This window comes from Triticum urartu, chromosome 7 (genome assembly GCF_003073215.2).
Source record: "Triticum urartu cultivar G1812 chromosome 7, Tu2.1, whole genome shotgun sequence".
NCBI classification, from domain to species: domain Eukaryota; kingdom Viridiplantae; phylum Streptophyta; class Magnoliopsida; order Poales; family Poaceae; genus Triticum; species Triticum urartu.
In genome coordinates this window covers 7,346,247-7,373,402 of record NC_053028.1, presented here as the reverse complement: position 1 = coordinate 7,373,402, position 27,156 = coordinate 7,346,247, and the positions used below count along the sequence as shown (strand labels likewise).

Sequence of the window (27,156 nt, the reverse complement as noted above, 5' to 3'; positions counted from 1 at the left end):
TTATTGGAAATAATTAAACGCAACTCTGAAGATTGGGATATCGACGAAGGTAAGGAGTCGGGTATAACAGCTAAGTTTGATTGTGTTAAATCTTTTATGGATACCGATGTTTTCCGTAAATTTAGCACTAAATATGGACTTGACTCTGAGATAGTAGCTTCTTTTTGTGAATCCTTTGCTGCTCATGTTGATCTCCCTAAGGAGAAGTGGTTTAAATATCATCCTCCAATAGAAGTAAAAGTAGTTGAACCTATTAAAGTTGAAGAAAAGACTGTCACTTATAATGATCCTATTGTTCCTACTGCTTATGTTGAGAAACCACCTTTCCCTGTTAGGATAAAGGGTCATGCTAAAGCTTCAATTGTGGTTCGTAAAAGCAATATTAGAACTTATACACCTCCTGAGCAAGTTAAAGTTGAACCTAATATTTCTATTGTTAAAGATCTCTTGGCTGATAATATTGATGGGCGTGTTATTTACTTTTGTGATGAGACTGCTAGAATTGCTAAACCTGGTGCTAAAGATAAACATAGACTTGTGGTAGGCATGCCTGTTATTTCTGTTAAAATAGGAGATCATTGTTATCATGGCTTGTGTGATATGGGTGCTAGTGCTAGTGCAATACCTATTTATTTATATCAAGAAATTATGCATGATATTGCACCCGCTGAGTTAGAAGAAATTGATGTCACCATTAAGTTGGCCAATAGAGATACTATTTCACCGATTGGGATTGTTAGAGATGTCGAAGTCTTGTGTGGGAAAGTTAAATAACCTGCTGATTTTCTTGTTCTTGGTTCCCCACAAGATAGCTTTTGTCCTATTATATTTGGTAGATCCTTCTTGAACACTGTTAATGCTAAGATAGACTGCGAAAAGGATGTTGTTACTATTGGTTTGGATGATATGTCTCATGGGTTTAATTTTTCTAAATTTCATAGACAACCCCGTGATGAGGAATTGCCTAGTAAGGATGAAATTATTGGTCTTGCTTCTATTGTTGTGCCTCCTAATGATCATTTAGAACAATATTTTCTAGACCATGGAAATGATATGTTTATGAATGAAAGAAGGGAAATAGACGAAGTATTCTTTAAACAGGGACCTATTCTGAAACACAACTTGCCTGTTGAAATCCTAGGGGATCCTCCTCCACCCAAGGGTGATCCCGTGTTTGAGCTTAAACCATTGCCTGATACTCTTAAATATGATTATCTTGCTGAAAAGAAGATATATCCTATTATTATTAGTGCTAACCTTTTAGAGAAGGAGGAAGAAAAAATATTGAAAACTCTAAAGAAGCACTGTGTTGCTATTGGATATACTCTTGATGATCTTAAGGGCATTAGTCCCACTCTATGTCAACACAAAATAAATTTGGAGAAAGACGCCAAACCAGTTATTGATCATCAGCGACGGTTAAATCCTAAGATGAAAGAAGTGGTAAGAAAGGAAATATTAAATCTACTTGAGGTGGGTATAATTTATCCCGTTGCTGATAGTCAGTGGGTAAGTCATGTCCATTGTGTCCCTAAGAACGGAGGTATTGCTGTTGTTCCTAATGATAAAGATGAATTGATTCCGCAAAGAATTATTACAGGTTATAGGATGGTAATTGATTTCCGCAAATTAAATAAAGCTACTAAAAAGATCATTGCCCCTTGCCATTCATTGATCAAATGCTAGAAAGGTTATCCAAACACACACATTTTTGCTTTCTAGATGGTTATTCTGGTTTCTCTCAAATACCTGTGTCAGCTGACGATCAAGCAAAGACCACTTTTACTTGCCCTTTCGGTACTTTTGCTTATAGACGTATGCCTTTTGGTTTATATAATGCACCTGCTACCTTTCAAAGATGCATGATGGCTATATTCTCTGATTTTTGTGAAAAGATTTGTGAGGTTTTCATGGATGATTTCTCCGTTTATGGATCCTCTTTTGATGATTGCTTGAGCAACCTTGATCGAGTTTTGCCGAGATGTGAAGAAACTAATCTTGTCTTGAATGGGGAGAAATGCCACTTTATGGTTAATGAAGGCATTGTCTTGGGGCATAAAATTTCTGAAAGAGGTATTCAAGTTGACAAAGCTAAAGTTGATGCTATTGAAAAGATGCCATGTCCCAAGGACATCAAAGGTATAAGAAGTTTCCTTGTTCATGTCGGTTTTTATAGGAGGTTCATTAAGGACTTCTCAAAAATTTCTCGGCCTCTAACTAATCTATTACAAAAAGATATTCCTTTTGTCTTTGATGATGATTGTGTAGAAGCATTTGAAATACTTAAGAAAGCATTAATCTCTGCACCTATTGTTCAGCCACCTGATTGGAATTTAACCTTTGAAATTATGTGTGATGCTAGCGATTATGCTGTAGGTGATGTTCTAGGACAAAGAGTTGACAAGAAATTAAATGTTATTCAATATGCTAGTAAAACTCTAGACAATGCCTAGAGAAATTATGCTACTACTGAAAAAGAATTTTTAGCAGTTGTTTTTGCTTGTGATAAGTGTAGACCTTATATTGTTGATTCTAAAGTAACTATTCACACTGATCATGTTGCTATTAAATATCTTATGGAAAAGAAAGATGCTAAACCTAGACTTATTAGATGGGTTCTCTTGCTACAAGAATTTGATTTGCATATTATTGATAGAAAGGGAGCTGAGAACCCCGTTGCAGACAACTTGTCTAGGTTAGAAAATGTTCTTGATGACCCACTACCTATTGATGATAGCTTTCCCGATGAACAATTAGCTATCATAAATGCTTCTCATACTTCTCCATGGTATGCTAATTATGCTAATTACAATGTTGCTAAATTTATACCACCTAGTTTCACATACCAACAAAAGAAAAAGTTTTTCTACGATTTAAGACATTACTTCTGGGATGACCCACACCTTTGTAAAGAAGGAGTAGATGGTGTTATTAGACGTTGTATACCTGAGCATGAACAGGAACAGATCCTACGCAAGTGTCACTCCGAAGCTTATGGAGGACACCACGCTGGAGATAGAACTGCGCGTAAGGTATTGCAATCTGGTTTTTATTGGCCTACTCTCTTCAAGGATGCCCGTAAGTTTGTCTTATCTTGTGATGAATGTCAAAGAATTGGTAATATTAGTAGACGTCAAGAAATGCCTATGAACTATTCACTCATTATTGAACCAATTGATGTTTGGGGCTTTGATTATATGGGACCGTTTCCTTCCTCTAATGGGTATACACATATTTTAGTTGCTGTTGATTATGTTACTAAGTGGGTAGAAGCTATTCCAACTAGTAGTGCTGATCATAACACTTCTGTTAAGATGCTTAAAGAAGTTATTTTTCCAAGGTTTGGAGTCCCTAGATATTTAATGACTGATGGTGATTCACATTTTATTCATGGTGCCTGATGACCCACAAGTATAGGGGATCTATCATAGTCCTTTCGATAAGTAAGAGTGTCGAACCCAACGAGAAGCGGAAGGAAATGATAAACGGTTTTCAGCAAGGTATTCTCTGCAAGTACTGAAATAAGTGGTAACAGATAGTTTTGTGATGAGATAATTTGTAACGAGCAACAAGTAACAAAAGTAAATAAAGTGCAGCAAGGTGGATCAATCCTTTTTGTAGCAAAGGACAAGCCTGGACAAACTCTTATATAAGGAAAAGCGCTCCCGAGGACACATGGGAATATCGTCAAGCTAGTTTTCATCACGTCCATATGATTCACGTTCGGTACTTTGATAATTTGACATGTGGGTGGACCGGTGCTTGGGTGATGTTCTTACTTGAACAAGCATCCCACTTATTATTAACCTCTATTGCAAGCATCCGCAACTACAAAAAAAGTATTAAGGTAAACCTAACCATAGCATGAAACATATGGATCCAAATCAGCCCCTTACGAAGCAACGCATAAACTAGGGTTTAAGCTTCTGTCACTCTAGCAATCCATCATCTACTTATTACTTCCCAATGCCTTCCTCTAGGCCCAAATAATGGTGAAGTGTTATGTAGTCGACGTTCACATAACACCACTAGAGGCTAGACAACATACATCTTATCAAAATATTGAACGAATACCAAATTCACATGACTACTAACAGCAAGACTTCTCCCTTGTCCTCAGGAAAAAACGTAACTACTCACAAAGCATATTCATGTTCATAATCAGAGGGGTAATAATATGCATAAAGGATCTGAACATATGATCTTCCACCAATTAAACCAACTAGCATCAACTACAAGGAGTAATTAACACTACTAGCAACCTACTAGCATCAATCCTGGACTTGGAGACAAGAATTGGATACAAGAGCTGAACTAGGGTTTTGAGATGAGATGGTGCTGATGAAGATGTTGATGGAGATTGCCCTCTCCCGATGAGAGGAGCGTTGGTGATGACGATGGCGATGATTTCGCCCTCCGGGAGGGAAGTTTCCCCGGCAAAACAGCTCTGCCGGAGCTCTAGATTGGATCCGCCAAGGTTCCGCCTCGTGGCGGCGGAGTTTCGTCCCGAAAGGTTGCTTCTTATTTTTTTTCTCGATGAAAGACTTCATATAGGAGAAGATGGTCATCGGAGAGCCACCAGGGGGCCCACGAGGTAGGGGCGCACCCTAGGGGGGCGCCCCCCACCCTCGTGAGCAGGGTGTGGCCCCCCTGGTCTTCATCTTTGGCGAGGATTTTTCATTATTTATTATAAGGTGTTCCGTGGAGTTTCAGGACTTTTGGAGTTGTGCAGAATAGGTCTCTAATATTTGCTGCTTTTCCAGCCCAGAATTCCAGCTGCCGACATTCTCCCTCCTTATGTAAACCTTGTAAAATAAGAGAGAATAACCATAAGTATTGTGACATAATGTGAAATAACAACCCATAATGCAATAAATATCAATATAAAAGCATGATGCAAAATGGACGTATCAACTCCCCCAAGCTTAGACCTCTCTTGTCCTCAAGCGAAAGCCGATAACAATAAATATGTCCCCATGTTTAGAGGTAGAGGCGTCGATAAAAATAAAATACGGACATGAGGGCATCATGATTATTCTCATAACAGCAACATATATAGATATTGTCATATGATTACTTATGTTCAAGTGATGATCTATTCACAATGCAAAAGTATGAATCAGAAACCTTATTGAGAACCAACAAACTATAACCTCAATCATTGAAGTAATTGCAATTTATCATAACATCAGAAAGAGTCTATGTCAGAGCTAAAAAGCGAGTCCACATACTCAACTATCATCTAGTCCTTCATAATTTCTAACACTCGCGCAATGCTTGTGGTTACAGAGTTTTAATCAGACACAGAGAAAGATAGGGGCTTATAGTTTCTCCCCACAACCTTTTACCTCGAGGCTAATGTCAACAATAATGACTCATGCTCCCCTACATTCAATTAGATATATCTATCAGGATCTTTCCAACACACTGGGCTTGCCAAAGGATAAAATGTAAAAAGGAAAGGTGAAGATCACCATGACTCTTGCATAAGGTAGAAGATAATAATAAAAGATAGGCCCTTCGCAGAGGGAATCAGAGGTTGCCATGCGCTTTTATGGTTGTATGTACAAAATCTTAATGCGAAAGAACGTCACTTTATATTGCCCCTTGTGATATGAACCTTTATTATGCATCCGTCGCTTTTATTACTTCCACATCACAAGATCGTATAAAGCTTATTTCTCCGACACCAATCAATCATACATATTTAGAGAGCAATTTTTATTGCTTTGCACCGATGACAACTTACTTGAAGGATCTTATTCAATCCATAGGTAGATATGGTGGACTCTCATGGCAAAACTGGTTTAAGGGTATTTGGAAGCACAAGTAGTATCTCTACTTGGTGTTGAGAATTTGGCTAGCATGAAGGGGGAAGGCAAGCTCACCATGTTGGATGATCCATGACAACATACTTTATCTCAGATATAAGAAAACATAACCCATTACGTTGTCTTCCTTGTCCAACATCAAATCTTTAGCTTGTCATATTTTGATGAGTGCTCTCAATCATAAAAGATGTCAATGATAATATATTTATATGTGAAACCTCTCTTTCCTTATTACTTCCTATTAATTGCAACAATGACCAAAGCTATGTCTGCCAACTCCCAACAACTTTTAATCATCACACTCTTTCTACGTGAAGTCATTACTATCAATAAGATCAATATGAACTTTTGTTTCTTTTTATTCTTTTTCTCTTTTCTTCTATTCACCCAAGATCATAGCAAGAGAATCAAGCCCTTGACTCAACACTAATCTTTATTATATAGCTCACGGACTCGATTACATAGAGAGATCGTAAAGCAAAACTTAAAACTAGATCATGCCATAAACTTTATTCTACTAGATCAAAATACTACCAAAAGGATCGAACTAAGAAAAACGGTGAAGATAAAAGTGATGGTGATACGATACCGGGGCACTCCCCCAAGCTTGGCAGTTGCCAAGTGGAGTGCCCATACCCATGTGATTATGTCTTCTTTGTTGGTGAAGAAGGTGGAGGTGTTGTTGATGATGCGGGCTTGTCATCCATCTTCCAAGCCATAGGTTCACCATCATAGAAGGATGATCGAGTCTCCGGAATCCTCGAATCTACAGCCAAACTCATTCTTTTGAATCTATATTCATACTCATAGTTTTGGTTTTGCAAGTCATAGATTTGGGCTTGGAGGTGCTCGATCTTCTCATGTAGCTTGAAGATGGCCTCCTCGATAACATAGGGTCCTTCCCATTTAGAGAGAAGTTTCCCTGCAAAAAATCCTAAACGATAGTTGTATAGCAATACATAATCACCTACATTAAACTCACGCTTTTGTATCCTTTTGTCATGCCATCTTTTAACCTTTTCTTTAAACAACTTGGCATTTTCATAAGCTTGGGTTCTCCATTCATCAAGTGAGCTAATATCAAATAACCTCTTTTCACCGGCAAGTTTGAAATCATAGTTGAGCTCTTTAATAGCCCAATATGCCTTATGTTCTAGTTCGAGAGGTAAGTGACATGCATTTCCATATACCATTTTATACGGAGACATACCCATAGGATTTTTATATGCAGTTCTATAGGCCCATAATGCATCATCAAGTTTCTTGGACCAATTCTTTCTAGACCTATTAACAGTCTTTTGCAAAATTAATTTGAGTTCTCTATTACTCAATTCTACTTGACCACTAGACTGTGGGTGATACGGAGATGCAATTCTATGATTGACGTCATATTTAGCAAGCATTTTACGGAAAGCACCATGAATAAAATGTGAACCACCATCAGTCATTAAATATCTAGGGACTCCAAACCTCGGAAAAATAACTTGTTTAAGCATTTTAATAGAAGTGTTATGATCATCACTACTAGTTGGAATAGCTTCTACCCACTTAGTAACGTAATCAACAGCAACTAAAATATGTGTATATCCATTAGAGGCAGGAAAAGGTCCCATATAATCAAAGCCCCAAACATGAAACGGTTCAATAACAAGTGAATAATTCATAGGAATTTCTTGATGTCTACTAATATCACCAATTCTTTGACATTCATCACAAGATAAGACAAACTTATGGGCATCCTTGAAGAGAGTAGGCCAATAAAAACCGGATTGCAATACCTTATGTGCAGTTCTATCTCCCGCGTGGTGTCCTCCATAAGTTTCGGAGTGGCACTTGCATAGGATCTGTTCCTGTTCATGCTCACGTACATAACGTCTAATAACACCATCTACTCCTTGTTTATAAAGATGTGGGTCATCCCAAAAGTAATGTCTCAAATCATAGAAGAACTTTTTCTTTTGTTGGTATGTGAAGCTAGGTGGTATAAATTTAGCAACAATGTAATTAGCATAATCAGCATACCAAGGGGTACTACGAGAAGTACTTATGACATTTAATTGTTCATCAGAAAAGCTATCATCAATAGGTAGTGGGTCATCAAGAACATTCTCTAACCTAGATAAGTTGTCTGCAACGGGGTTCTCAGCTCCTTTTCTATCAACAATATGCAAATCAAATTCTTGTAGCAAGAGAACCCATCTAATAAGTCTAGGTTTAGCATCTTTCTTCTCCATAAGATATTTAATAGCAGCATGATCAGTGTGGATAGTTACTTTAGAATCAACAATATAAGGTCTGAACTTATCACAAGCAAATACAACTGCTAGAAGTTCTTTTTCAGTAGTAGCATAATTTCTTTGAGCATTGTCTAGAGTCTTACTAGCATAATGGATAACATTTAATTTCTTATCAACTCTTTGCCCTAGAACAGCACCTACAGCATAATCGCTAGCATCACACATAATTTCGAAGGGTAAATTCCAATCAGGTGGCTGAACAATAGGTGCAGAGACTAATGCTTTCTTAAGTATTTGAAATGCTTCTACACAATCATCATCAAAGACAAATGGTATATCTTTTTGCAATAAATTAGTCAGAGGCCGAGAATTTTTGAGAAGTCCTTAATGAACCTCCTATAAAATCCAGCGTGACCAAGGAAACTTCTTATACCTTTGATGTCCTTGGGACATGGCATCTTTTCAATAGCATCAACCTTGGCTTTATCAACTTCAATACCTCTTTCAGAAACTTTATGCCCCAAGACAATACCTTCATTACCATAAAGTGGCACTTTTCCCAATTCAAGACAAGATTAGTTTCTTCACATCTCTGCAAAACTCGATCAAGATTGCTCAAGCAATCATCAAAAGAAGATCCATAGACGGAAAAGTCGTCCATGAAAACCTCACAAATCTTTTCACAAAAGTCAGAGAATATAGCCATCATGCATATTTGAAAGGTAGCAGATGCATTACATAAACCAAAAGGCATACGTCTATAAGCAAAAGCACCAAAAGGGCATGTAAAAGTAGTCTTTGATTGATATTTAGCCGACACAGGTATTTGAGAGAAACTAGAATAACCATCTAGAAAGCAGTAATGTGTATGTTTGCATAATCTTTCTAGCATTTGATCGATAAAAGGTAAGGGGTAATGATCTTTCTTAGTAGCCTTATTTAATTTGCGGAAATCAATTACCATCCTATAACCTGTAATAATTCTTTGTGGAATCAATTCATCTTTATCATTAGGAACAACAGTAATACCTCCCTTCTTAGGGACACAATGAACAGGACTTACCCACTGACTATCAGCAACGGGATAAATTATACCTGCCTCCAGAAGCTTTAGTATTTCTTTTCTTACCACTTCTTTCATTTTAGGATTCAGATGTCGTTGAGGATCACGAACTGGTTTGGCATCTGCTTCCAAATTTATTTTATGTTGACATAGAGTGGGACTAATGCCCTTAAGATCATCAAGAGTATATCCAATAGCAGCACGGTGCTTCTTCAGAGTTTTCAATAATCTTTCTTCTTCATGCTCTGAAAGGTTAGAACTAATAATAACAGGATATATCTTCTTTTCATCAAGATAAGCATATTTAAGATTATCAGGCAATGGTTTAAGCTCAAACACGGGATCACCCTTAGGTGGAGGAGGATCCCCTAGGATTTCAACAGGCAAATTGTGTTTCAGCATAGGTTCTTGTTTAAAGAATACTTCATCTATTTCCCTTCTTTCATTCATAAACATATCATTCTCATGGTCTAGCAAATATTGTTCTAAAGGATCACTAGGATGTACGGCAATAGAAGCAAGACCAATAATTTCATCCTTACTAGGCAATTCTTCTTCACGATGTTGTTAAATTTAGAGAAATTAAATTCATGAGTCATATCATCTAAGCCGACAGTAACAACATCCCTTGTGCAATCTATGGTAGCATTAACAGTATTTAAGAAGGGTCTACCAAATATAATGGGACAAAAGCTATCTTGTGGGGAACCAAGAACAAGAAAATCAGCAGGATATTTAGTTTTCCCACACAAGACTTCAATATCTCTAACAATTCCCATTGCTGAAATAGTATCTCTATTAGCAAGTTTAATAGTAACATCAATTTCTTCTAACTCAACAAGTGCAATGTCATACATAATTTCTTTGTATAAGTCAATAGGTATTGCACTAGCACTAGCACCCATATCACATAAGCCATGATAACAATGATCTCCTATTTTAACAGAAATAACAGGCACGCCTACCACAGGTCTATGTTTATCTTTAGCACAAGGTTTAGCAATTCTAGCAGTTTCACCGCAGAACTGAATAACATGCCCATCAATATTATCAGACAAGAGATCTTTAACAATAGCAATATTAGGTTCTACTTTAACTTGCTCAGGAGGTGTATATGTTTTAATATTGATTTTACGAACCATAGTTGAAGCTTTAGCATGATCCTTTATTCTAACAGGAAAAGGTGGTTTCTCAACATAAGAAGTAGGAACAATAGGATCATTATAAGTGACAGTCTTTTCTTCAACTTTAATAGGTGCAGCTACTTTTACTTCTATGGGGGGGTGATATTTAAACCACTTCTCCTTAGGGAGATCAACATAAGTAGTAAAAGATTCACAGAAAGAAGCTACTATCTCAGAATCAAGTCCATATTTAGTGCTAAACTTACGAAAAATATCGGTATCCATAAAAGATTTAACACAATCAAACTTAGGTGTCATACCTGACTCCTTACCATTGTCGAGGTCCCAATCTTCAGAGTTGCGTTTAATTCTATCTAATAAATCCCATCTAAATCCAATAGTCTTCATCATAAAAGAGCCAGCACAAGAAGTATCGAGCATGGTGCGATTATTTTCAAAAAGCCGAGCATAAATTTTTTGAAGAATTGTTTCTCTTGGAAGCTCATGATTGGGGCATGAATATAACATTGATTTAAGCCTCCCCCAAGCTTGAGCGATGCTTTCTCCTTCGGGAGGCCAAAGATTATATATATAATTACGATCACGATGAACAAGATGCATAGGGTAATACTTTTGATGAAATTCCAATTTCAATCTTCTACAGTTCCATGATCTCGTATCATCACATAGCCTATACCATACCAATGCGTCTCCCTTCAAAGATAAAGGGAAGACCTTCTTAGCAACATCATCGGGTATACCTACAAGCTTAAATAATCCACAAACATTATCCACATATAGTAAGTGTTCATCAGGATGCTTTGTTCCATCTCCTGTAAAAGGATTAGCTAGCAGTTTTTCTATCATACCTGAAGGATACTCATAAGGAATTTCATTTTCATATTCATTTTCAATAGGTTCAGTAGGTGGAGGAGCAACTCTTTGCTCTAGTGGTCGGGGTGAAGATACCCTGAACAAGCCCCTCAAAGGATTACTTTCCAAAGTAACAAGTGACAGTAAATTTCAGCACACTATATAAATTTTTCCTTACCAAATTCCACCTACCAAAGGCGCTTCACTCCCCGGCAACGGCGCCAGAAAAGAGTCTTGATGACCCACAAGTATAGGGGATCTATGGTAGTCCTTTCGATATGTAAGAGTGTCGAACCCAACGAGGAGCAGAAGGAAATGATAAACGGTTTTCAGCAAGGTATTCTCTGCAAGTACTGAAATAAGTGGTAACAGATAGTTTTGTGATGAGATAATTTGTAACGAGCAACAAGTAACAAAAGTAAATAAAGTGCAGCAAGGTGGCCCAATCCTTTTTGTAGCAAAGGACAAGCCTGGACAAACTCTTATATAAGGAAAAGCGCTCCCGAGGACACATGGGAATATCGTCAAGCTAGTTTTCATCACGTTCATATGATTCGCGTTCGATACTTTGATAATTTGACATGTGGGTGGACCGGTGCTTGGGTGCTGTTCTTACTTGAACAAGCATCCCACTTATGATTAACCTCTATTGCAAGCATCCGCAACTAAAACAAAAGTATTAAGGTAAACCTAACCATAGCATGAAACATATGGATCCAAATCAGCCCCTTACGAAGCAACGCATAAATTAGGGTTTAAGCTTCTGTCACTCTAGCAATCCATCATCTACTTATTACTTCCCAATGCCTTCCTCTAGGCCCAAATAATGGTGAAGTGTTATGTAGTCGACGTTCACATAACACCACTAGAGGCTATGCAACATACATCTTATCAAAATATCAAACGAATACCAAATTCACATGACTACTAACAGCAAGACTTCTCCCTTGTCCTCAGGAACAAAAGTAACTACACACAAAGCATATTCGTGTTCATAATCAGAGGGGTAATAATATGCATAAAGGATCTGAACATATGATCTTCCACCAATTAAACCAACTAGCATCAACTACAAGGAGTAATTAACACTACTAGCAACCTACTAGCACCAATTCCGGACTTGGAGACAAGAATTGGATACAAGAGATGGACTAGGGTTTTGAGATGAGATGGTGCTGATGAAGATGTTGATGGAGATTTCCCTCTCCCGATGAGAGGAGCGTTGGTGATGACGATGGCGATGATTTCCCCCTCCGGGAGGGAAGTTTCCCCGGCAGAACAGCTCTGCCGGAGCTCTAGATTGGATCCGCCAAGGTTTCGCCTCGTGGCGGCGGAGTTTCGTCCCGAAAGGTTGCTTCTTATTTTTTTTCTCGACGAAAGACTTCATATAGGAGAAGATGGTCATCGGAGAGCCACCAGGGGGCCCACGAGGTAGGGGGGCGCGCCCCCCACCCTCGTGAGCAGGGTGTGGGCCCCCTGTTCTTCATCTTTGGCGAGGATTTTTCATTATTTATTATAAGGTGTTCCGTGGAGTTTCAGGACTTTTGGAGTTGTGCAGAATAGGTCTCTAATATTTGCTCCTTTTCCAGCCCAGAATTCCGGCTGCCGGCGTTCTCCCTCCTTATGTAAACCATGTAAAATAAGAGAGAATAGCCATAAGTATTGTGACATAATGTGAAATAATAGCCCATAATGCAATAAATGTCGATATAAAAGCATGATGCAAAATGGACGTATCAGTGCCTTTCGTAAAATGCTTGCTAAGTATGATGTTAATCATAGGATTGCATCTCCTTATCACCCATAGTCTAGTGGTCAAGTAGAATTGAGTAGCAGAGAGCCCAAATTAATTTTGCAAAAGACTGTTAATAGATCTAGAAAGAATTGGTCCAAGAAACTTGATGATGCATTATGGGCCTATAGAACTGCATATAAAAATCCTATGGGTATGTCTCCGTATAAAATGGTTTATGGAAAAACATGTCACTTACCTTGAGCTAGAACATAAGGCATATTGGGCTATTAAAGAGGTCAACTATGATTTCAAACTTGCCGGTGAGAAGAGGTTATTTGACATTAGCTCAATTGATGAATGGAGAACCCAAGCCTATGAGAATGCCAAGTTGTTTAAAGAAAAAGTTAAAAGATGGCATGACAAAAGGATACAAAAGCGTGAGTTTAATGTAGGAGATTATGTGTTGCTATACAACTCTCGTTTAAGATTTTTTGCAGGAAAACTTCTCTCTAAATGGGAAGGTCCTTACGTTATCGAGGAGGTCTATCGTTCCGGTGCCATAAAAATCAACAACTTCGAAGGCACAAATCCAAAGGTGGTGAATGGTCAAAGAATCAAACATTATATCTCAAGTAATCCTATAAATGTTGAAACTAATATTATTGAAACCGTAACCCCGGAGGAATACATAAGAGACACTTTCCAGAACGTTTCAGACTCCAAAAAGGAATAGGTACGTGGTACGGTAAGTAAACCGACTCCAAAATAGTTCTAATGGCAATTTGTCTCCGTTTTGGAATATTTAGAAAAATAGGAAAATAAGAAGCAGTCCGGGAAGGACACGAGGCTTCCACGAGGGTGGGAGGCGCGCCTTACCCCCTGGGCAGCGCCCCCTACCTCGTGGGCACCTCGTGTGCTCTCCGGACTACGTTTTCTTGCATGATACTCCTTTCGGTCGGTAAAAATGCATTATATAATCTCCCGATGGTTTTGACCACCGTATCACGCAATTATCCTCTGTTCTTGTTTCGAGCTGTTTTCTGTCAGGGTTGTCAAGGCCAGGCATCATGTCGTCCCCCTCCTCCAACAATGGTGACAATGATGCTTGGCTAATGAAGTTAGAGCTGAAGAGGGAAGAACCCATGGAGATCAACAAGGAGGAAGGGATCAAGAAGGCCACGGAGGACCAAGCTCCGGTAGCAGAAGACATCCTTCAACTTGATCACAATCTTCTTACCCCAACTGAGATCGAAGCTTTCAAGATGATTGAGTTAGCTCGTATACAAAACAAGTATATCACACGTGAAAATATTTTGTTGAAGGAGCATCTAATCGCACTCAAGGGCATTATCCGCAAGTTGGAGGACCTCTTACGCTCAATGTGCGACTATCCATCATCACCTCCATCTCCTTCACCAGCAAAAGAGATATAATCACATGGGTATGGGCACTCCCCTTGGCAACTGCCAAGCTTGGGGGAGGTGCCCCGGTATCGTATCACCATCACACTCCTATCTTTACCATTTTTCTTAGTTCGATCCTTTTAGTAATATCTTGATCTAGTAGAATAAAGTTTTAGTATGATCTAGTTGTGAGTTTTGCTTTATGATCTTTCTATGTAATCGAGTACGTGAGCTATATATAATAAAGATTAGTGTTGAGTCAAGGGCTTGATTACTATGCTTTGATCTTGAGTAAATAAAAGAATAAAAAATAATAAAAAGAAATAAAGAGATCATATTGATCTTATGGAGAGTAATGACTTCACATATAAAGATATGATGATTAAAAGTTGTTGAGAGTTGGCAAACATAGTTTTGGTCATTGTTGCAATTAATAGGAAGTAATAAAGAAAGAGAGGTTTTCACATATAAATGCACTATCTTGGACATCTTTTATGATTGTGAGCACTCATTAAAATATGACATGCTAAAGAGTTGATATTGGACAAGGAAGACAACGCAATGGGTTATGTTTTCTTATATCTGAAATAAAGTATATTGTCATGGATCATCCAACATGTTGAGCTTGCCTTTCTCCCTCATGCTAGCCAATCCTTTGCACCAAGTAGAGATACTACTTGTGCTTCCAATACCCTTAAACCCAGTTTTGCCATGAGAGTACACCATATCTACCTATGGATTGAGTAAGATCCTTCAAGTAAGTTGTCATTGTTGCATGCAATAAAAATTGCTCTCTAAATATGTATGACTTATTAGTGTGGAGAAAATAAGCTTTATACGATCTTGTGATGTGGAAGAAATATAAAGTGACGTTCTTTTGCATTAAGATTTCGTGCATCCAACCTTAAAAGCACATGACAACCTCTGCTTCCCTCTGCGAAGGGCCTATCCTTATCTTTTACCTTTTGCAAGAGTCATGGTGATCTTCACCTTTCCTTTTTACATTTTATCCTTTGGCAAGCACCTTGTGTTGGAAAGATCCTGATATATATATATATATATATATATATATATATATATATATATATATATATATATATATATCCAATTGGATGTAAGTTAGCATGAACTATTATTGTTGACATTACCCTTGAGGTAAAAGGTTGGGAGGCGAAACTATAAGCCCCTATCTTTCTCTGTGTCCGATTTAAACTCCGTAACCACAAGTATTGCGTGAATGTTAGCAATTGTGGAAGATTAAATAATAGTTGAGTATATGGACTTGCTAAAAAGCTCTTACATAGACTCTTTCCGATGTTATGATCAATTGCAATTGCTTCAATGAATGAGATTATAGTTTGCTGGTTCTCAATGAAGTTTCTGACTCATACTTGACATTGTGAATAGATTATTACTTGAGCATAAGAAATCATATGACTATATATATATATATGTTGTTATAAGAATGATCATGATGCCCTCATGTCCGTATTTTATTTTATCGACACCTGTACCTCTAAACATGTGGACATATTTATCGTTATCGGCTTCCGCTTGAGGACAAGCGAGGTCTAAGCTTGGGGGAGTTGATACGTCCATTTTGCATCATGCTTTTATATCATTATTTATTGCATTATGGGCTGTTATTACACATTATGTCACAATACTTATGTCTATTCTCTCTTATTTTACAAGGTTTACATGAAGAGGGAGAATGCCGGCAGCCAGAATTCTGGGCTGGAAAAGGAGCAAATATTAGAGACCTATTCCGCATAACTCCAAAAGTCCTGAAACTCCATGAAAGTTATTTTTAGAAATAATAAAAAATGCTGAGCGAAGAAAATACCAGAGGGGGCCCACACCCTGGACACGAGGGTGGGGGCGCGCCCTACCCCCTTGGGCGCGCCTCCCTGCCTCGTGGGCCCCCTGGTGGCCCTCCGATGCCCATCTTCTGCTATATGAAGTCTTTCGTCCGAGAAAAATCATAAGCAAGCTTACGGGACGAAACTCCGCCGGCACGAGGCGGAACCTTGGTGGAACCAATCTAGGGCTCCGGCAGAGCAGTTCTGCCGGGGAAACTTCCCTCCGGGAGGGGGAAATCATCGCCATCGTCATCATCAACGCTCCTCTCATCGGGAGGGGGCCAATCTCCATCAACATCTTCACCAGCACCATCTCCTTTCAAATCTTAGTTCAACTCTTGTATCCAATCTTTGTCCCAAAGCCTCAGATTGGTACCTGCGGGTTGCTAGTAGTGTTGATTACTCCTTGTAGTTGATGCTAGTTGGTTTATTTGGTGGAAGATCATATGTCCAGATCCATTATGCATATTAATACCCCTCTGATTATGAACATGAATATGCTTTGTGAGTAGTTACATTTGTTCCTGAGGACATGGGAGAAGTCTTGCTATTAGTAGTCATGTGAATTTGGTATTCGCTCGATATTTTGATGAGATGTATGTTGTCTCTCCTCTAGTGGTGTCATGTGAACGTCGACTACATGACACTTCACCATTGTTTGGGCCTAGAGGAAGGCATTGGGAAGTAATAATTAGATGATGGGTTGCTAGAGTGACAGAAGCTTAAACCCTAGTTTATGTGTTGCTTCGTAAGGGGCTGATTTGGATCCATATGTCTCATGCTATGGGTAGGTTTACCTTAATACTTCTTTTGTAGTTGCGGATGCTTGCAATAGGAGTTAATCATAAGTGGGATGCTTGTCCAAGTAAGGACAGCACCCAAGCACCGGTCCACCCACATATCAAATTATCAAAGTACCGAACGCGAATCATATGAACGTGATGAAAACTAACTTGATGATAATTCTCATGTGTCCTCGGGGGCGCTTTTCTCTATATAAGAGTTTGTCCAGGCTTGTCCTTTGCTACAAAAAGGATTGGGGCATCTTGCTGCACTTTATTTACACTTGTTATTCGTTACCCGTTACAAATTACCTTATCACAAAACTATCTGTTACCGATAATTTCAGTGCTTGCAGAGAATACCTTACTGGAAACTGCTTATCATTTCCTTCTGCTCCTTGTTGGGTTCAACACTCTTACTTATCGAAAGGACTACGATAGATCCCCAATACTTGTGGGTCATAATATATCACCAAGGTTCAACACCTCTCCTATATCCAGCGTTCATAAAATATTGCAAGAAACCAAAAGAAAATAGAGTAGCTTGAGAATAGGAGTTGTTGGGAAAGGTAGGCTTAGTGTGATTTGCATGTGTGGTGTTGAACAATATGATGTTCCGACGCAACACAATGCCACCTTCAACCCAATAAAATGTTGTTGAGACCATAGTAATATGATGTGGCATATTCTCCTTCGGCAATCTAGCGACAAATAGCAGATAAGGAGATGGTATTTTAGGTGTAGATACTTCATGATAGCACCAGAGAGACAACCCGTCACTTCAAAGGGTTCCACTTTTGGCGACCCCGTGGTCATTGAGGACTAGATTTCATGAGAGGCTTGTACCCTGTTGAGCACGAGAGATCACATCTTTTGAGTGTTGTTAATTTTATTTACTTTCATGCTCAACTTATTATCAGCATGATGGTTTTCCCACCTAGCCGTGAAGACATATTATTTTGGATTAGAGTAGTTTGCCTTTTTCTAATGGACTTCTCCAAAGTAAGGTAGAGTAATTTTGTTCAGCATAATTAAGGAATTTCCACTACTAACTTTATTTGAGATAGTTTGTTCGTTATCAGGAATTGTTTACTTTCAGGAGTCGATAGTGTGGTGCCATCGGTTAGTCTGGTGACTTATGATCACATACACTTGTTGAATGCTAGACCTCATCGTCAATTATATCATTCCCAACAGCTTAAAGCAGAATGTATTGCATGCTTATGCATTCAAATTTTTCTAACTGTTGCCTTCTCTTCTTAGCTTAACATGGATTCCATAAACTACCATTGCATTTCCTGAACACTAAGAGGAATTTCCACAACTTATATACCACCACTGATGGACTTTGTTCTCTCCATGCTCATTGAATCATTCATTTATCTTTTATACCTATCATAAACAGAAACAACGCATTACAAAAATTATGTGTGACTATGAATTGAGTGTTTTCTTTCCATGCTTCAAAAATGCAAATGAAAGGAAGAAAAAAAGAGATGTTAGGTTGAGAATAGAATATGTCGAGAAATGAACGTTTTGCATTGAAGAAAGATCTGGTACTGGGCATTGTGATGCCTTGACGCGCCACCTTGAACCCCCCAACCACCACCTTGTATTTGAAGGGCAGAGCCACGCAACTTGATGGTACAAAAGAGTACAACAACATCTAGCACCAACCAAGCAACCAGATCAATCTTTTTTCCTTACTTAATTCATTCTGTTGGATGCATTGGATACAACCATCATTGATGTTGTTGTTTTTTTATGTATCTCGTGAAGTTGATTTAAGATGAATATTTTCAGCGACCACAGGCTACATGGCTAACATTTTTTGTACAAACACCGGTCGACTTTATTCTCCCCATGCTACCTGAGTCATTCAATGTCATTCATGCTACACTATTACAAGCATAAACAATTCAAGAATATCATTGTGTAGGACTACAAATAGAGTGTGATCTGCTTATGCTTCAGAGCCATTGAGTTTGGGCTCCTTATCACATACACCAACCGTGAGCAAGAACAATGCAAGAAGAGATGATATTTAGCTTGTGAATAGGAGACATCGAGAAAAGAATGCTTGATGTAGAGACAAGAACTAGTACCACGGGTTGAACTGCCTCAGCATGCCACCATGCAGCGATGCGCTCCGACCAACCAAACACACACCGATCTAACTTTTTTTTTCGAAACGGCGATCTAACTTTTTTCAATGACATAGTATAATCGAGTGTCATCCAGTCATTTTGGGATCAGAATATAAAAATGTGGAACTTAATTAATAGGTATTGCCAAATAAAATGGAAATTAAATATTTTGATACTTTATTTTTTAAGAATCTATGATATACTTAGACACTATTAATAAAATGGAGCCCAGATCTACTACTCTTTTCCAAATAGCTGGATGCTACAAGTCTTCATTAAGATAATATGTTGCACTCACTTTATCAGTTAGTATTTGGCCATACCGTTTCTCTGATTATGTCTTTAAAAGGAACATGTCCTGAAATATTTATTTGGCAATGTTCATCTTCAAAGTCTTTAGAAATTTTGCTGCTGAAAAAAAGGGCATGTCTTCTGATGCTTATCCTACCAATGAAGCATGTGAGGTACGCTTCATCCATCGTGGTTTTACTGAACCGTCTACGATGACCTGCCATAGCTAGGGTGATTGGCCATTTGGTAATATTATTTCTGAAGACAAGAATCACATGGCTTGCTCTCAAAAGTTGAGAGGTGCGTAAACATCTTGCCATTAATGAATAGAGAAAAATTCACTACATGGCCTATAATTTGCGCTGGCGGCCACATTAGTTCTTGTGGTTAAAAATATCTGAAATACTGTTACTAAACTTGCTATAGGGGGTCATCTATGGTTCAAAATACGATTTTCTATACGTGTGTGCTGATCTGGCCCAAGTCAACGCTGACTGCCACATGCGCTTGCTCGCTTGAATAGTCAGCTATGCAGGGTTTTTTTTGTGTGCAAGATTGACAGTTATTAAAAGAGCTGCCCCCACCTGGTCGGACCAAGACACCCGCCTCCTCCCTCGCTCTCTGCTTCTCCCCTATTCATCGTCTCTGCCGAGGTGGTTACCTCGAGGTCGCCGGCGTGGGCGAGTGTAGCGACGGCCGCCAATGGACGAGGCAACTGACGACAAGCCGACGCCCCCGTCCTCGCCGACTTGTGCCGGCATCACCATGGGCGAGGCCCGTGCTCACTAGATCGAGCTGGTGTTGGAACAGGGGCGGACCGTGTTCCGGCAGATGCAGGCCGACCAGGAGTACAACCTCCGCATGCTCGACGAGCACCAACGCACGGAGGAGCAACTCACCGCCGGCACAGCCATCGTGCCAGTGTTGGGTAACGTAGTAATTTCAAAAAAATTCCTACGCGCACGCAAGATCATGGTGATGCATAGCAACGAGAGGGGCGAGTGTTGTCCACGTACCCTCGTAGACCGAAGCGGAAGCGTTAGCACAACACGGTTGATGTAGTCGTACGTCTTCACGATCCGACGATTAAGTACCGAACGCACGGCACCTCCGAGTTCAGCACACGTTCAGCCCGATGACGTCCCTCGAACTCCGATCCAGCCGAGTGTTGATGGAGAGTTTCGTCAGCACGACGGCGTGGTGACGATGATGATGTTCTACCAATGCAGGGCTTCGCCTAAGCACCGCTACAGTATTATCGAGGTGGACTATGATGGAGGGGGGCACCGCACACGGCTAAAAGATCAACTGATCAATTGTTGTTGTCTCTAGGGTACCCCCTGCCCCCGTATATAAAGGAGCAAGGGGATGCGGCCGGCCAGGAGAGAGGGCGCGCCAGGAGGAGTCCTACTCCTACCGGGAGTAGGACTCCCCCCCCCCTTTCCTAGTTGGATTAGGACTTGGGAGGGGGAAAGAGGAGGGAGAGAGGAAGGAAGGGGGGCGCCGCCCCTCTCTCCTTGTCCTATTCGGACTAGGGGGGAGGGGCACGCGGCCCAGCCCTGGCCGCCTCTCCTCTTCTCCGTAAGGGCCCACTAAGGCCCATTAACCTCCCGGGGGGTTCCGGTAACCTCCCGGTACTCCAGTAAAATCCCGATTTCACCTGGAACACTTCCGATATCCAAACATAGGGTTCCAATATATCAATCTTCATGACTCGACCATTTCGAGACTCCTCGTCATGTCCGTGATCACATCCGGGACTCCGAAAAACCTTTGGTACATCAAAACATATAAACTCATAATATAACTGTCATCGAAACATTAAGCGTGCGGACCTTACGGGTTCGAGAACTATGTAGACATGACCGAGACACGTCTCCAGTCAATAACCAATAGCGGGACCTGGATGCTCATATTGGCTCCCACATATTCTACGAAGATCTTTTATCGGCCAGACCGCATAACAATGTGCGTTGTTCCCTTTGTCATCGGTATGTTACTTGCCCGAGATTCGATCGTCGGTATCTCAATACCTAGTTTCAATCTCGTTACCGGCAAGTCTCTTTACTCGTTCCGTAATACATCATCCCGCAACTAACTCATTAGTTGCAATGCTTGCAAGGCTTAAGTGATGTGCATTACCGAGAGGGCCCAGAGATACCTCTCCGACAATCGGAGTGACAAATCCTAATCTCGAAATACGCCAACCCAACAAGTACCTTCGGAGACACCTGTAGAGCACCTTTATAATCACCCAGTTACGTTTGTGACGTTTGGTAGCACACAAAGTGTTCCTCCGGTAAATGGGAGTTGCATAATCTCATAGTCATAGGAACATGTATAAGTCATGAAGAAAGCAATAGCAACATGCTAAATGATCTGGTGCTAAACTAACGGAATGGGTCAGGTCAATCACATCATTCTCCTAATGATGTGATCCCGTTAATCAATTGACAACTCATGTCAATGGCTAGGAAACTTAACCATCTTTGATCAACGAGCTAGTCAAGTAGAGGCATACTAGTGACACTCTGTTTGTCTATGTATTCACACATGTATTATGTTTTTGGTTAATACAATTCTAGCATGAATAATAAACATTTATCATGATATAAGAAAATAAATAATAACTTTATTATTGCCTCTAGGGCATATTTGCTTCAGCCAGACGTGGACATACCCGAGTAGGAGGTGTTGCTCGACTCCTATCGCACAGCCGGCGACATCCGCCGCAACCGCTGGCGTTACCTCCTCCATCAGGCGGAATTAGAAGCCACCTTCAAGGAGACCGACGAGGCGGCACATGAAGTGTATGGCAAGAGCGAGGATGTGGACGAGGTCTCTAGCTTCCCCACGGCCGGGCCCTACCGCCAAGACCACGAAGCTGGCACATCCCTGGGCGCCGCTGGCAGCGAGGAGGAGTATAGCATGGGAGGACGTGTGCTCTCGGGTCCCAGGAAGGCCACCACTCTTTCGCTCTCGTTGAAGCCAAGTTTGGCGGGCTCACATCCCTGGCCGATTACCCGTTTGCAGGCTATGGAGGCGGAGCTTAAATTCGTGAAGTTTTTCCTCCTCAAATACGTGAACTTTTCTCACATATGCGAACATTTTTTTTCAAATTTGTAAACTTGTTTCCTCAAAATCATGAATTTTTGAAATCCATGAAACATGTGAACTATTTTTCAAATCTGTGGAACACGCGAACTTTTTCTCAAATTCATGAATTTTTTAAAAAAAATCAAAATTTTAAAAATCTGAACTTTTTTAAAAAGCTCAACGGTAAGTTTTTGTTTTGAGAATCTGGTCAACGGTAAGTTTTTTTTGATAAGTTAGCGAGCGAGAGAGCGAGCGTACCTGTTGCTGGGCCGGCCCAGGTCGCGAAGTAACGCTTAAGACGCTGAAGAGGGGCTCTCGCAACTACTGGCCCAACTGCTTCCCCACGACTTCGTTCACCCCGCCCTTCTCCAGTCATCCCCACCATCCCGGCGGCCGGCGGACGACAGCGTGAGGTCGAACCTCGACGGCTAGAGCATGCAGCAGTCACGCGCATGGTCGTCCCTTGCGCGCGGCATAGCGCGCCGCCTCTCCGGGGGAGCGCCGTCAGCTCCGATTTCTCCTCTCCAGTCCGCGGCAATCTCCACCGGGTCAGCCTGCCTGCTTGCTCGCCAGGTGCTTGTCTTTATTCCTAACTGACCGAGCTTCCTTCCTCGGGTGTCTGTCTGTTTTATTTTCTTTTTTTGGATTTTCCTAGCACTTTGTAGACTCTGTTCTAGGATGTGGCCTCCTTAGATTGCTTCAAGCTGATCGTGCAACTCATCAATCATCAGCATCACAGTGATGGGATAGAATCGGCTCATGAACTATATTCTTTGAGAGTTGCTTCCAGGACTAGCTAGCCACTTGGATAAGCGAGGTGGATAAATACCAAGTGTATCTCATCCTATTACAATCTTCTCACGCAATGTTAGTTATGATATTGGGAAATGGCTAGTTCTAGTGCAGTGTTCCACTGGCTTTGGGTGTGTAAGCTGCTTGCTGCTTCTGTGCCCAGTCCAGGTGTTAGAGAGAAGAGGGGGCTTCCTGTGGCATGGGAATGCTTTGCATAATTAGTGTTCGTGTGGATGTTTGCTTCTGAACTATGAACCCCCTGTCCCTAGCACGTTACCTGACAGTGATTTTTTTTCTTTTCTTTTTGCACAGCATTGTAAATGCCATGCTTTTAATCCTGCAAATAAAAATGCCCCTTCCCCTCTCCCGACGTCTCGCTTCCTCTAGTGGACACACGCTCACACAAACAGGCACATGTTGTCTCCTGGTTTCACAAAGAGCTGAGACAAAACAGAGCAAACAGAGTAGTAGAGAGACACCAGATATGTCACAAGTCACATGCCCTTTCTTTCATTACTTAGCAACACATGCTTACAAGCAATGGATGCTTCTCTAATCAGCAACGGATGCTGTCAAGCAACAAATGCTTACATACTTGCTCTCTTACCAGCAGCGAATGCTAGGATGCAACAGATGGATAGAATTACAAGATGGGACTGCCAGTACATTTATAGGCTAACTAACCGACCCTTCGATGAACTGCCTCAGCAAGTTCACTGTCAAACTGGTCAGACACAGCTTGGCGACAGTCACAAACGGACTGCTTTCATTCCCCTAGTGTCCTCAGCTGACACACAGCTTTTCTTTCTATGCACTTTGGGTAATTAAAACCAATTTGCCTCTTTCGTGTTATAATAAGATTAGTACCAATAGTTGCATGCTGGTAACTTAATTCTTGTTTTTGTCGTGGACTTGACAGGACGGAGGTTTTGTTCATGGTGGGTTCATGGATTCCATTCGTATTGGTGGTGTTGTGATACCTAACCACAAGAGGGTGGAGTACGCACTTCAATCCATCCACGGCATTGGCCGGGCACGCGCCCGTCAGATCCTTTCAGAGCTCAATTTGGAGAACAAGGTCACCAAAGACCTCTCCAAGGAGGAGATCATCACCCTCCGTGAGGGGATCGCAAAGTACATGATTGAAACAGACCTAGTAAGTAATTCCCCCGGTCCTTTTGCCAATCTGATTTGTCCCGTGCATGTCGTTATGGAAATGCTGTCATGAGATGATTATAACTCATTTCGTAGGACCTGTCTGGTTCATCTAAACCTACCTAATCCTAGGTGTATCTGTCATTTTAGTTTGTTCACACAAAAGAAATGGAAATACTGAGTTTTGCTCTTTGGCATGCTTTACAGAGACGGTTTAAGAGTGCGGCGGTCGAGAGATTGGAAGGGATTAGATGCTACAGGGGCATCCGGCATGCGGATGCTCTCCCGGTACGTGGCCAGAGAACAAAGACCAATGGCAGGACTCGCAAGGAAAAGAGGGCTTGAGTTGCCAACAAGTCGTTTGCGGCCTCCCCGGAATAATTAGTCATGCTGCCATTATTTAGCTCCTTTTTTGGTTTTGTTTGTACTGCATTACCGCGCTACTGTTAATCGACAGTTAATCTGATAATAAATGCTAGGTGCCTCCCAGCCTGGACTTTCCGAACTTTCAAATTCAACTAGTTTGGTTTGGTTAAATTCAGTTTAATGTTTTATGTGCTTCTACATCTACAATGATTCTGTAGCATAGTTCATTTCTTTATTATTCGGCTATTTCCTACCCCTATATGATGCATGTTCTTTTTAGTGCTGAAGAGTGAAAATAAAGCATGTCAATGCCGATACCGGATAATTGTTAATCGGTGCCACTAGCTCTGTTATATTCCCTTTGGTTCCTTAAGGACGGTTCAACTTAGTGTTTATTTTTTTGTTTGTAGTTTATCATACATAGGGCATAGATAGAAATGAGGCACTTTTTTGTATGATATGATATAAGATTGTTTATAGGGCCCTGAATCTTCAGAGGTTGTCTCCCGCCAATTTTACGGGAGGGGACTTCCTTCTGGTAGATGGAGGGAAAGTTTGGGAGAATTTACAGGATCCCATAAAAAATTTGTACGTTTACCGGAACTGAGTTTTTTTGGCCTAACTTTTCCGAAACCATTATGGATACCGGAATTGTTGGAGATGTTCATTGGGCTTTCTTTTTTGTCAAGAGGGGGTCAATAGGTCAATAATCTCTTGTTTTGAGCATTTGTTCTAAGCTGCCAACGAGCCAACTGCGACCACCCAGACGCATCCATAAATATATTGCTCATGAAACATAGAGATCAAGTAACTAACGCCCAAGAGATGAAGATAACTTGGCAAGTTGTGGAGCATGTTTGCACATTTTGTACCTAAACATACATTTACTGCTCTGATAGATAGTATAATATACTTGCAATATGCTGACAAAAAATATTTATTTCTTTTAAATTTACTTGTTTTCTCTCTAAAAGCAACCAAGGACGTCTTTAAAGGACAATGGAACAGATTTGGGCTGTCATGAATGAATTGTTCTTTTCGTATTAGATTTCTTCACAACAGAATCATCATCTTTACAACTTTTACATCAGGGGAAAACACATACATGATCATACACATAACTACACTGGCTCCAACATGAAACTCACGAGCAGCTAGCTCCCGCCACGCCACTACCAAGTCACAGCAAAAAAATCTATCTTCCAACTGCCGATCACCTCGAATCGATCAGGAGGCATAATACATGTACATATCCTCGCCTAGGCAAAAAAATAATCTTGCCTCGGCATTCTCGTCGACACTTGTCATCAATAAAAGCTTGCCCTTGGGCACAGCCTCTCCACAGACCCGTCTGGTGGCCCATCGACCGGGCGCAGCTTGATCTCGTAGAGCTTCGGCCACAATTTCCCGGTCACTATGAGCAGAGTCCAAGGGTTAACTCGAGAAGAAGATCACAGGCTCCAATCTATAGGACGGGTGCAAAAAGAAAAAGGAGAAAATAACTCACCAAACAATCTGTTATTTTCTTCGTCCCAAGCTATACCGTTTAGAACATCAATGGCCTGGAACATGGAACAGATTTTTAGCGGCATGCCACTTGTGATACTGGATTTGGAATACGTTTTGTGTGAGTGTAGAACTGCAGTTAGGAAATGGACCACCATAGACTGCTCACCGTGTTTCCAGAATTCCACAATTGCTGCCTGCGAAATTACAAGGACACAAGCATCAATTAATATTTTAAATGCAGACACTACACAAAAAACAGAGCAGTTTCATGAAGGAACTCAGCGGGTAAGAGAACAGCAGTCATTTCTACTCGGGGCATACCTCAGCTCGTGAAGAAAGATCCAGCTCACCACTTGGCCATCTTCATGGGAAACTCTAGCTATGCAATCTGTCTACACATCATAGCTTTGAAAAGTAAGAGTTGCACTTCACAATATTCTAGGATATTCATAGGCAGTTCAATTTGTATTGTTGGATCATATATTACTTGAGTTTGATCAGACTTCACAACGAAAACACAGCTAAAAAATGGCATTAGCTAGACATGCAAATATCTCAGTTACCTAATCCCCATGTCAAATCTGAACCCATTGTGTTGTAGGGTATAAAAAAATCAGGACCAGTTCTTTGTACATCAATGGCCTATTTGGGAGTATCAAGTGTGACAAAGGACAACACAGGAGAAAACTTGGATACACCTCAGTACAAATTGAGCCACACTCCATAGTTAGTTTGTTAAACCTGAATCACATTTTGCCTAGATGAAGCATTTAAAAGCAACACCAGGGAGCAACATAACAGCACTAAGCTATACTAATGAGAAACGTTATTATTTTCATCGAGATCTTGACCAGCATATCGATACGTGAAAGCAATATGGTTAGACAGTA

At 40.5% G+C, this 27,156-nt stretch overlaps 1 protein-coding gene and 1 long non-coding RNA gene across 2 annotated transcripts; one reads left to right on the top strand and one right to left on the bottom strand.

The window, feature by feature from the left end:
• Positions 1-22,758: 22,758 nt before the first annotated feature.
• LOC125520926 (30S ribosomal protein S13, chloroplastic-like) lies at positions 22,759-24,928 on the top strand. Its single transcript, XM_048685969.1, has 3 exons — positions 22,759-23,017; positions 24,156-24,392; positions 24,599-24,928. The coding sequence occupies exons 1-3, from the start codon at positions 22,880-22,882 to the stop codon at positions 24,734-24,736; spliced, it is 513 nt and encodes a 170-aa protein (XP_048541926.1). The 5' UTR covers positions 22,759-22,879; the 3' UTR covers positions 24,737-24,928.
• Positions 24,929-25,778: 850 nt separating this feature from the next.
• LOC125520665 lies at positions 25,779-27,150 on the bottom strand. The gene is made up of 4 exons (XR_007288784.1): positions 26,588-27,150; positions 26,433-26,460; positions 26,265-26,319; positions 25,779-26,171 (listed from the first exon to the last, which is right to left on the bottom strand). It is a non-coding gene; the product is annotated as an uncharacterized LOC125520665 (long non-coding RNA).
• Positions 27,151-27,156: the final 6 nt, after the last annotated feature.

Excerpts from the sequence above, each read along its gene's own strand:
- LOC125520926 (XM_048685969.1), top strand. The coding sequence starts at position 22,880 with ATGCAGCAGTCACGCGCATGGTCGTCCCTTGCGCGCGGCATAGCGCGC. Across the intron at positions 23,018-24,155 it reads CCTGCCTGCTTGCTCGCCAG|GACGGAGGTTTTGTTCATGG; the intron begins GTGCTTGTCTTT and ends TGGACTTGACAG. Across the intron at positions 24,393-24,598 it reads ACATGATTGAAACAGACCTA|AGACGGTTTAAGAGTGCGGC; the intron begins GTAAGTAATTCC and ends CATGCTTTACAG.